Raw genomic sequence first — 12,068 nt, 5'->3', positions numbered from 1 at the left:
TGGGGAAAATAGGCCTGGAGTGGAGGAACGGCGGAGAGCTCTTCAGCCTTCCAAAGGGGTTCCTGAGACCATCAGAAATACAGTAGAGTCTCACTTATCCAACACTCGCTTATCCAACGTTCTGGATTATCCAACATATTTGCAGTCAATGTTTTCAATACATCGTGATATTTTGGTGCTAAATTCATAAATACAGTAATTACTACATAGCATTACTGCGTATTGAACTACTTTTTCTGCCAAATTTGTTGTATAACATGATGTTTTGGTGCATAATTTGTAAAATCATAACCTAATTTGATGTTTAATAGGCTTTTCCTTAATGCCTCCTTATTATCCAACATATTTGCTTATCCAACATTCTGCCGGCCCGTTTATGTTGGATAAGTGAGACTCTACTGTATGTGTCTTTGGCGACCCCTCTGACACCCCAGTTGAGCCTTCATGCTTGCATACGTGTGCGGACATTGCCTGGCTCCCTAGTTTGCCGTAAAGGCTGCCACAACGGCTCCACTTCTGAATCTCCCCTCGTCTTTTGTGCTCTGGGGAGGCTGGGACTGACTCAGAGCGGGCAACCTGAGCCTGCCCAAAAGCAGCCGAGCAACCTGATTCTAATTGCATTGCAGATGCCCATGATCCTATTAATGCCCAGTGGTTTTGGCCTACCATCCTGCCTGAAGGGTACGCATGAGTGGCACTGCCCTGGAAAGAGCCCCAAGGGCCTGGCCGTGTCTCCCTCCTTGCCCATGGGCCTGCCTTTGGAACCGCTCCCTCTTCTAGCCCATCTCTGGCCCTGCCATTAGCTCCGCCTGGGGGTCTCCGCAGCATCCGTTTCCTCCCATACTTGGGAAGGGGGTCCTTGATGGCTTTCTCTTGGGAGGGGGGGTTGACGGTGGTAATGGGTTGGGATTTGCAGGAGCCGGAGAGAGCCAGGCAATTGGATTAGCCGGAGAGAGAGGCTACTCTTCCCTCCACCTCTTTGGCGTGATTTCTTTTTTTCCTGTATAATTGACTTAGCGGTCTTTCAGCAAGCACTTAGCCCGGCCAGGCCCCAACACGGGCTGCAGCCTCTCCGATCCTGGGCGCAAGAGAGGAGGGGAGGGGAGGGAGCGCCGGGAAAGAAGGCCTTTCCACCCTCTAACCTTCAGTGGGGCAAGGGGACTGGGGAGATGCAGCCCATGGTGGGCACAGTTTCTTAGGTACAGTGCCATCATATTGAATGGGACCTTCAAGACCCAGTTAGACCCCAAATTCTGCAGGATTCTGGATCTAACTAGGTCTTGAAGGTCCCATTCCGACCTGTTTCAAGACCTTGCCAAACAGAGAGCCTTCCCCCCACTCTTCCACTCTCCAGCCATCAAGTTCTTGCTACTGTTTTGATGGAATCCACTGGTTCTAAGGCTACCTTATGACTCCTCCAATTGAAGTATTCCCTGAGCTAAGACTCGGTGTCCCCTTGTGCCAACCAGCTGGTACATAAGCTGTGCCAACTGGAATGCCTTGAACTCCAGCAGAGGTTCCTAATATCTTCCATAGGCCAAGGTGCTCCATCACAACCCGTGGCCAGATGTACCTAAAGCCCACTCTGAGGCCCACCAGCGCCCATCCCATCTATGGCATATCTATCACTCCTCTTACCACCGTGCATTGTGACATCCCAGCGGCCCCACAGGGGTTATTTTAGCTATGGAAAGAACAGATTCCGAAACACTGCAGTGAAAATGAGACCAGTCTTGCCACCTGAATGCCCGGCGGAATTTTATTTACTGGGAAGGCGGTTGTTTGACACAATGCAAAAGCAGCCCTGGCAGAAACGGGGAAACGCCAGGCTGTGGGTCTCAGTGTGGGGCGGGCGCTTTGGAGCCGATGGGCGAAGAGGCTGTGGTGGTGGTGCCAGAGTCCGTTTTCAGCGCCCCTTGGGCAAGCGTAGCAATCTGGAAGGAAGGGAAGAGAGCGGAAAGAGGAGGTGTGGCATTTGGGTTGGCATTTCCGGCTGCCAGGGCCCAGCCTGCACCCTGCGGGGCCCGTACCTGGTCAAACTTGCGAGAGCTGTACACCTCGTCCTTGTTCATGAAGGTCAATAAGATCCAGTCGCACAGGAAGGAGCCCTGCCGAAGGAGAAGAGGAGAAGGGAGCTCAACGAAAGAACGACCCATCTTGGCAAATGAAATAGCAATTTGCAAACTCTTAGGGTCCTAACAGGGATTTTCAAGGGAGATCCTGCTTCTGATTGGAAACCAGACAAGATTCCATCGTCCTATGGAATATGCACAGGTTAAAAGATGCGTGACTCTCAGAGACAAATCTGATACGTTCCGCCAGCCGAAATAAATGATAACCATGACTCACCACTCCGACTGAGGTCAGTGCCGTCGCCAGGTTGATGATGGTGGGGATGGGACTGAATTTCCCTGCCTGCAGGAAAAGGGGGCCAGAAAACCCAGTGTCAGCAAGCAAATGCTCTACATCCAGGGATCTCAAATGGTGCTCCGTGGGGTGCTTGGGGCTCCGCGAGTGACAGTGAGGGCCCTCTAGATGGTTGGGCTGTGGATCCCATCGGCCTCTGTGCTTGGCAACAATAGGAATTACAATCCAATACAGAAAGGGTAGGGTTGGGTTGCCGTCCTGTCCTAAGGCTCCGTTCCTGTGTTACGTTTCCGACCACGCAGCAACCCAGACAGACCCCCTTCCTCCACCCAGAGAAGCCCAAATGCTGCTGAAAACTGGGCGCAATACCTGTCCATGCACAATGACATCAATGCGGATGCCGTAGGCCTTGATCAAGGTGCGGGTGCTCTTCCCCTTGCAGTGGTAGTACTTGGCAAACCTGGCTCCAAAAAACAAACAAAGTTGGACGATTGGTACAAAATAAGACAGAAAACTTACGACTTTGGCGCCAGTGTCAACTTTGCAGAAGGTTCCCAGGTGTGAATGCCAAGTGCCATTCTCTGATGCCCAAAGTGGGGGCAAACTGTTTCAAGCAAGCGCCGGGTTACCTGTAATTGTAGCCGGAGGAGACTTGGGCCCACTTGGGGTCCAGCCTGCGGAAGGAGTACCGGGGGTTGCATTCGGAGTCCGGCAAATCCAGGTTGCAGTTCCAGTTAATGATCACTCCGATCACCCCGCCCTGCGGAAGGGAAGCTCTCCATGAGGAGCCCTGAACAAGGATTTCCATATGTCATCGAGTTGGAAGGGACCCCAAGGGACATCTAGTCCAACCCTCTAAAGCCAAGCAGCTACATCTTTCCTGAAAGAGCAATCATCCCACGGCTGTTTTGAGACCTCCGAAGATGGTCTCCACCCCATCGAACAGCTCTTCCGGTTCTTCCCAATGTTTTGGTGGACTCAACTGTCATTTGAGCAGGAAGCCATTACCAGGCGGAAAGTGTCCCGACGGACTCCGGGGGCCATCCTTGCCTCCTCTACTCATTACATCTAGGAAATCTATGTTTTCAGCAAACGACCTGCAGGAAGCTACAGGGCTATCGTTGCTTCCAAATGCCCATTACAAGCAAGGAAGGCCATTAAAGAATCTGCGGGAAATGTCTGACTTGTGACTGAAACATGAGAAAGAATGTCTTGACTTGCCAGCTTTGGAGGGATCGAGAGAGAGAGAGATTGGGTTGAGTCAAGCAGCATGGCAGGAGGACGGACTAGATGGCCCTTGGAAGGCTCCCAGGGGTGATTTTGCCCATTCCTTCCTCTTGGCTAAGCCCTGACATGCTTGGCGCTCTCCCATCCAAGTCCCAACCAGACCTGACCCTGCTTAGCATCCAATTTCAGATGCAATCTGGCACCTTTGGGGTATTATTTAGGCCCTGGTTTTCTGTCGTGAGGAACGCGATGGGCTCCAGCCCTACAGGGAAGCTGCTTCGGTCCATTACAGGTCAAGGATGGCGATGTAATAGACCCGGCATCTTCGGCAAAGCAGCCAGTAACCTCTCCTCCTTCCCAGGAGAGCCATGAGGCTTGAGTGATGTGAAGAGAAAGGCAATTACAGGCCCGCCAGCTTCCTGGAATGGGCACATCCTGGCCGGGGGGAGGGCACCGGGTCCGCGCTGGGTTTCAGTCCAAACTGTTCAGGCAGGATGACCCCCCAAAGCAAGTCTACACGACGTTGGCCGGGGGATCCTGGGGAAAGTAGTCAACCAGGATTACCTTTTCGGCCAAGGCAGCAAAGTCCTCGCCCGCTTGCGCCACGATGAAACCCAGCTTGAAGATGGGGCAGTAGAGGTCGGTGGTTTCGTTGAAGGAGCAGTTCCGCAGGTAGCCGTCTTTGCTGTCCTTGATGTTCCCCCTGAGGAGCGGACGTGGCCATTGGTTAGAGAGCCAGGGAGCCACAAAGCGGGCAGTGCCCAAGGAAGGCACCCGAGGACCCCCACGTCGGGCATCAACCCACAGGGACCCTAACTGCCCTCGCAAGGGGTGATGTGGGTCCAATGCCAGCCTTGCCCTCCCCATGTCCACTGGCCCCTTACTTGGAGAAGCGGAAGCGGGGGAAATGGATGTTGTTCTTGATCAGGATGGTGAACTCGGGCGCCATCTTCGCCAAATCCTCACTAAGACGCAAACCAAAGCCAAAGAGAGTTTCAATTTATTGTTTTTTTCTAATTTGGAATTTTTATTATGAGTATGTTATTGTCATTTTATTACTTTTGTTTTGGCACTGAATGTTTGCTGTTTATATGTATGTTAACCGCCCTGAGTCCCTCTAGGGAGAGAGGGCGGTCGAGAAATCAAATATTATTATTATTGTTATTGTTATTATTATTTTATTGTATGACACAGCAAACAAGATAGATATGCTGGATTTCGTTTCACAAAATCACAAGTCAAACACTTCCCAAGTGTCTAGGACTGTGTGATGTATTTTCGGATGATGTGTGCAGATCCCAGCAGGGTGGCCTTTTGCAGTTGGCAGATCGTGATTTTGTCAATATCTATTGTTTCCAAATGCCGGCTGAGATCTTTTGGCACAGCACTCAGTGTGCCCATCACCACCGGGACCACCTGCACTGGTTTCTGCCAGAGTCTTTGAAGTTCAATCTTGAGGTCCTGATAGTGGCTGAGTTTTTCCTTTATATTATTATTATTATTATTATTATTATTATTATTATTATTATTATTATTATTATTATTATTATTTAAACCATGCACATAGACCTCCCTCCTGAAGTTAGCAGACCGGCACAGGTTGGCAGGCTCTCCCCTTGCCAGTGAACTACAACTCCCATCCTTGCTGCCTTTTGGCTCTTGCAAGCGGGACTGTACCTGAGCGCCGTGCCATCCTCCACTGGGCACCATGCCTTCACCTCACAGGTCTTCTTGGTGCGGTTGTAGGGCACGCAACGCCCCGTCTTCTCTCCTGGAGGGAAGAAGACATGGAGGGAGGGGATCCTTTCGGTGCCCGCTCCTCTAGTCTCCCTTCTGCTGCCACTTCCAAGCTTTGTGCCCATACGCCAGAGACGCATCAAGCCCAAGAGAGGGTTGCCCAGGATGACTGGCAAGTCGGAGACGAGGGCAGCTGGGAGGTGGCAGCCTGGCATTGGAGGAGATTGCTATTTGGATATGGAAGATGGCACTAACTTTGAAAAATAAGATTTAATGGTCCAGTATGGTTGCCAGGTATGATAAAGGATGTCTTTTTTCAGGGCCAGTATAGGACTGGCATTGGGAACCTTGCGATTAGGAATATCTCTTATTTGAATGTGAAACTGGCCACTCTTTTGCAGACTGAACACGACTCCAGGTGGGTCTCGCCACCCTCGCCCAGCTACTCACCATTGCCCAGCATGTCCATCTCGCCCGCAACGCACTCTCGGCTGGAGCGACACAAAGCCCTGGGATTCTGTGAGAAGGAGACAGGCTGGCGTTTGGATCCAAAAGCTGGCAAAGCCCAGAGCGGGCAAAGTCAAGACCTTTGGGGGATTGGCGGCGGCTGAATGACCCAACCCAACCTGTTTTGGCACCAAGACTTTTCCAATCAATCAATTCAGTTGAGAACTTTGGAGAGCTCAAGGTGCCACGTCTATCTACCCTTCTAGGGATGCATTGCGTTTGGATAGCGGGCAAGCCAAGGCCACTTCCTTTCTCTTACCTCTGGGCAAACGTTCTGCGTCTGCGAGGGGGTCACTTGGACCCGGGTGATGATGCTGAAGACGCTGCCACCCTGCAATGAAGATCCTGGCTCAGAGGAGAACCCACCTTGCCCTGCCTTGTGACGTACCCGCCTTGAGGGCGGCAAGGTTGGTTTTGTTGCCCCAGAATGGCACCGCCCACTCCCCGCTTCCAAGGGAGCCCCAACAGGGGAGACCCAAAAGTTAGCTTGACCAATGCCAACAAGCTGGGTCTAGCATTGGGAGCCGGTGCCCATTTGGGACCCCAGAACTAAGTCATGACTACACCGGCAGCGAGGTTCAGAGGGCACCGGTGACAAAAGCAGCCACAATTCCCTCCGAGACATTAGACGTTTTAAGGGGAGGGTTTCCAAGCAAGCCTTGCATTTGTGCTCTCCCCATAGTCACTTTCCTGGCCCGCCTGGTGCCCGCTTTGCCCCCTTACCTCTGGGGGTTTCACATACTCCTCCACGTCCCAAACCTTGCTTTGGGAGCGGGTGACGCCCTTGACTTTGGTGATGACGGAGCTCTCCGGGCCAGATTCGCTCTCTTGGTAGCCTTTCTGGACAATGAAGACATACCTGTCGCCAATGTTAACGGGTTACATCATGTGCCGGGCTTTCCCTGGCACACATTTCCCCAAAACAAGGAGACTGGGAACGACCCTCTACTAGAGGATGCCCTAAAGGTGCTACACTTCTAAGACACTTCTATACATTTTTATACATTTTCCCCAAAATAAGGAGACTGGGAACGACCCTCCACTAGAGACGGCTTTGCTCTAATTTTTAGAAGCGACATGGAGAAAACAAATAGGGGAACATCTCCAACATCTTATTCATCATTGGAAAATGTTTCATTTTTTTCCTGCCAGGCAAACTATATTTTTCCAGTGTTTCTCCCCTTTCCGTCTCTATTTCAAACTCAGGACCGGAGGAGAGGGAATTGTTTCTACCCTGCTTCCGATGCCAAATTGATGGTGGTGCCCAACCTTTGGGCACGAAAGACGTGCCCAGATTTGTTGCAAACGCTGAGATCAGCATGGATGTATGGCGTTGGCATCAATGTGTGGTCAGCGAGTCCTCTCCCGTTTGGACCAGAACCCAAAGCGGACCCCCTATGTGGACCCAGGAGCTTTGGCTGGCACCGCTCTCTCCTCTTCTTGCCCCAAAGCGGGCAGCGCGGGACCACTTACCAAATGAAGTAGACCAGGATGAGGAGCTGGACCAGCCGGTAGATGAGCCCCAGGTGCCGGTTCCGCACCACGATCACTTTGGGGGTCTCGTAGCTCCAGAATTCCCAGAAAGCCCTCCAGCAGCCCCTCATGGCCCCTCTTTGGTGGCAAAGAGGAGTGCCCTTTCCCAGTCGCTGGGATGGCATCCCCGAGGCTTTCCTCGCCCGCTGCTGAGCGCTTCCTCCTCCTCTGTCTACATGCTGCTTTGTGCCAAAGAGCCGCCGGGCTTTCTCTGCTGCGGACGGATGGACGGAACGCCTCCCATGCGTGGGCCTCCCTTGGGGCAGGAGTGCCGGGCCGGGGCAGGGCTGCCCTCTGTGGGCATCGGGTGGCAATGCATCTCCCACGGCCCTTCGGTGTGGATGCCCACAAGTGCTAGCTAGCGCCCGGATTCCTTCTCCCCACCCGTCTCACACTTCCAACACGTCTTTCTCCCCCATCTTCATGCCTCCACACACATATAACACTCAACGCAGGTGTCAAGTGCCATCCCGACTGAATGGCACCTTTCTGGGCATCCCAAATATACCCCACATATGTCTCAAATATCTCCCCAAACATTGGGATGGATTAGAAATCTGATGTTCAGGGACTTTTCCATTCTGGGAAGCGGTCGCCCTGACGTCACCCAAGGAAGCTTTGGGGGGAGGAAAGGGTCCCCATGGGCACACCCCACGGTGGCAAAGCCTACACCTTGCCATGATAGATGCCCCGCAAACCCACAGAAAGCTTCGAGAGGAAGGACTGGAGTCACGACTCACTTTATTGAAAGCTGCGGACAATGCGTACAACACAAGCACAACCACAAAATTTCACAGTTTTGTTGTCGAAACCCCATTTGAGCCCCACAGCTTGGTCCCAAAGGTTCCCAAGTCGGCGGATGGTAAGAAGGCAACAATAACAGGAATAACAGCAACAACAACATCAATAATAATAATAATAATAATAATAACATCCAAAGAGGAAATGGGTCTCTAAGGGAGGCTCAAGGAAAGTGGGCTGAGGAGGGAAGAGGAAAACAACTGCCCAATTTTGGTCGGAATGGAAACGGAATGCATCTCCAGGAACAAGATATCAGACATTTCTATATGTTTCCATATGTCAAGGGGTCCAGTGGAGGGGGTCTTGGTAGGATGCCCTAACACCCCCAGATTTCTATACGTTCCTATAGGGAAAGGAAACTAACAAAGGGGTCTTGGTAGGGTGCCCTAAAGGTTCTACGGTTCTAAGACATTTCTATAGGTTTCTATAGGGAACGGGGTCTAATGGAGGAGTCTTGCTAGGATGTTCTAATGGTGCTACGCTTCTAAGACTTCTATAGGTTTCTATAGGGGAAAGGGTCTAACGGAAGGGCCTTGGTAGGGTGTCCTAAAGGTTCTACGGTTCTAAGACAATTCTATACGTTCCTATAGGGAACGGAGTCTAACGGATGGGTCTTGATAGGATGTCCTAAAGGTGCTACGCTTCTAAGACTTCCATAGATTTCTATAGGGGAAAGGGTCTAACGGAGGGGCCTTGGTAGGGTGTCCTAAAGGTTCTATGGTTCTAAGACATTTCTATAGGTTTCTATAGGGAACGGGGTCTAACGGAGGGGTCTTGCTAGGATGTTCTAATGGTGCTACGCTTCTAAGACTTCTATAGGTTTCTATAGGGGAAAGGGTCTAACGGAAGGGCCTTGGTAGGGTGTCCTAAAGGTTCTACGGTTCTAAGACAATTCTATACGTTCCTATAGGGAACGGAGTCTAACGGATGGGTCTTGATAGGATGTCCTAAAGGTGCTACGCTTCTAAGACTTCTATAGATTTCTATAGGGGAAAGGGTCTAACGGAGGGGCCTTGGTAGGGTGTCCTAAAGGTTCTATGGTTCTAAGACATTTCTATAGGTTTCTATAGGGAACGGGGTCTAACGGAGGGGTCTTGCTAGGATGTTCTAATGGTGCTACGCTTCTAAGACTTCTATAGGTTTCTATAGGGGAAAGGGTCTAACAGAGGGGTCTTGGTAGGATGTTCTAAAGGTGCTACATTTCTAAGACACTTCTATACGTTCCTATAAGTAAAGGGTTCTAACGGAGAGGTCTTGCCCTAACACCACCACATTTCTATATGTTTCTATAGGGAAAGGGGGTCAGATGCCCTAACACCACCACATTTCTATACATTTCTATGTGAAAAGGGGTGCACTGAAGCTTAATGGGATGCCCTGAAGGTTTTTGGAGAGGCTTTTGGAGAGCCTTTGGAGAGCCTTGGGTCCCTTTCTCTATGGGAAGAGGTCTCAATGGGCTGCCCTGAGGGTGCCGCATTTCTCAGCTATTTCTTAGGCGTTCCTTTGTGGAAAGAGTCCAAGGGAGGGGTTTGGGGGATACCTAAGGGGGCTACACAAGAGGGTGACGCCACGACACCAGAAGCCACGGAGAGGGCGAGCGAGGCCTTTGGTCTCCCTGGGGACCCTCGGGAGGCTCTTCCCGGGCCCGGGCCCTCCTCACCCGCCGCGGACGCGCAGGTTGAGGTAGATGGTGCCCTCGGGGGCGATGCCGTAGTCGGCCAGGCTGCCGTTCTCCAGGGGCTTCCCCTCGTAGAGGAGCCAGTACTGGCCGGCCTGGACGTGCTCCTGCTGCTGGACCCGCGCCTTGAAGTCGGCCACCGCCTCGGAGGGCATCACCTGGTAGGCGCGCAGGTGCCCGCGGTCGTTGCGCAGGAAGATGGGGATGGGCTCCTCCACCTTGACCAGCAGGGCCAGGGTGTCCCCCGAGTGCAGGCCGCAGGACGCCACCGAGCTGGCATCCCGCAGGTCAATCCCGCTGCCCGCCTCGGCCGCCAGCTTCTGGTGGTAGCGCCGGCAGCCCATCTTGCGCTCCAGCAGCACCTTCACCTCCCACATGGTGTGGTTGGGAGAGACCGTCAGCGTGTGCACCTCGCCCGTCAGCATCTTGAAGTGAAGCCTCATCGCCTGTGCGGACCAGAGAGAGACAGAGAGAGAGTCACCCTTTCAGGCCAGGACATTGGGTTCGCCTTGCCCAGAGACCCCTCTGCTGCCCCTTTACCTCCCCGTCCTGCCTTTGCCCTTCCTCGACATCATCTAGACCAGGGGACCCCACTCTTTTTCAGTGGAGGGCCCATTCACACTCCCTCAGACTGCTGGGCGGCCGGACTAGGATGAAATCGTCCAAAATGAGGGTTGTGGTGGTTGTTGTGTGCCTTCAAGTCGTTTCAGACTTAGATCAACCCGTTTTGGACAGAGGCCAGGTCAATAACCTTGGGGGGCTTTAGTTTGGGGACCCCTGATCTAGACCATCTCATAAGACCATTGGTAAGCAGAGAGACCTCCAAAGAACATCTAGATGCTCTCATAAGACCATCGGTAAGGAAAGGGGCCCCCAAAGGCCATCTAGATGGTCTCCTAAGACCATAGGTAAGCAAAGAGGCCTCCAAAGAACATCTAGATGCTCTCATAAAACCATTGGTAAGGAAAGGGACCCTCAAAGGCCATCTAGACAATCTCATAAGGCCATAGGTAAGCAAAGAGATCTCCAAAGACCATCTAGATGCTCTCAAGACCATCGGTAAGGAAAGGGACCCTCAAAGGCCATCTAGACGATCTCATAAGGCCATAGGTAAGCAAAGAGACCTCCAAAGACCATCTAGACGATCTCATAAGACCATCGGTAAGGAAAGAGACCCTCAAAAGCCATCTAGATGGTTTTATAAGACCATCAGTAAGCAAAGAGACCTCCAAAGACCATCTAGACAATCTCATAAGACCATCGGTAAGGAAAGAGACCCTCAAAAGCCATCTAGATGGTTTCATAAGACCATCGGTAAGTCAAGAGACCTCCAAAGACCATCTAGATGCTCTCATAAGACCATCGGTAAGGAAAGGGACCTCCAAAGGTCATCTAGACAATCTCATAAGGCCATAGGTAAGCCAAGAGACCTCCAAAGACCATCTAGATGCTCTCATAAGACCATCGGTAAGGAAAGGGACCTCCAAAGAACCCAAATCCCTCCAGTATTTTTTCTGTTCTCCATGGGGGTTCTATGTGCCAAGTTTGGTTCAATTCTATCCTTGGTGGGGTTCAAGCAGCTCTAGGTGAACTATAAATCCCAGCAACTAGAACTCCCAAATGTCAAGGTCTATTTCCCCCAGACTCCACCAGTGTTGACATTTGGTCCTATTGCGTATTGGTGCCCAAGGACCCGAATGAAGTGGACCGTGTAGATGCGCTTTGGCTGCCTTGCCTGCTTCTCGCTGAACTCACCATGGTTGGATTCGAACTCGCGCCCTCGGGCTCCTCTCCGCGCTGTGCCTGCAAAAGCCGCGCCGCCGAGCGTCTCTCCGGGGAGTGCGGCCCGTCCCAAAGGCGCGCCTTTTATGCGCTTCTGCGGAGGAGGAGGAGGAGGAGGAGGAGGAGCGGCTCCAGGCAGCGCTCTCTTTCCCTTTCCACGCGCGGAAAAACGAAACTCAGGCAGGAAAACGAAACCTCCTCCTCGGGCTCAGGGCCCCGGACCGGTTCCTCCTCTTGTTGGCTTCCTCTGATTGTTATTCTTCTTCTTCTTTCTATTAATAGGATTTTTTTACTATTTATTACTATTTTATTAATAATTATTAATAATTATTATAAGGATTTATTTTACTATGGATTACATTATTATCAATAATTCTTATTAGGATTTCCTTTACTATTTATTACTGTTTTATTGAGATTACTATTTATTAATAAT

General features: G+C 51.6%; 2 protein-coding genes across 2 annotated transcripts; both read right to left on the bottom strand.

Annotated features, from left to right (window-relative positions):
- Positions 1 to 1,716: 1,716 nt before the first annotated feature.
- p2rx2 (purinergic receptor P2X 2) lies at positions 1,717 to 7,535 on the bottom strand. Its single transcript, XM_062958560.1, has 12 exons — positions 7,312 to 7,535; positions 6,562 to 6,697; positions 6,098 to 6,169; positions 5,782 to 5,848; positions 5,272 to 5,365; positions 4,479 to 4,559; positions 4,159 to 4,297; positions 2,997 to 3,127; positions 2,737 to 2,827; positions 2,350 to 2,415; positions 2,031 to 2,108; positions 1,717 to 1,934 (listed from the first exon to the last, which is right to left on the bottom strand). The coding sequence occupies exons 1-12, from the start codon at positions 7,494 to 7,496 to the stop codon at positions 1,839 to 1,841; spliced, it is 1,236 nt and encodes a 411-aa protein (XP_062814630.1). The 5' UTR covers positions 7,497 to 7,535; the 3' UTR covers positions 1,717 to 1,838.
- Positions 7,536 to 8,095: 560 nt separating this feature from the next.
- On the bottom strand, positions 8,096 to 11,743 carry isg15 (ISG15 ubiquitin like modifier). Its single transcript, XM_008119802.3, has 2 exons — positions 11,606 to 11,743; positions 8,096 to 10,296 (listed from the first exon to the last, which is right to left on the bottom strand). Exons 1-2 carry the CDS (start codon positions 11,606 to 11,608, stop codon positions 9,829 to 9,831), a joined length of 471 nt encoding a protein of 156 aa, XP_008118009.2. The 5' UTR covers positions 11,609 to 11,743; the 3' UTR covers positions 8,096 to 9,828.
- Between the last annotated feature and the right edge of the window lie 325 nt (positions 11,744 to 12,068).

Source organism: Anolis carolinensis, chromosome X (genome assembly GCF_035594765.1).
Source record: "Anolis carolinensis isolate JA03-04 chromosome X, rAnoCar3.1.pri, whole genome shotgun sequence".
NCBI lineage: Eukaryota > Metazoa > Chordata > Lepidosauria > Squamata > Dactyloidae > Anolis > Anolis carolinensis.
Note: the sequence above shows the minus strand (reverse complement) of the source record. Positions and strands in the feature narration are given on the sequence as shown.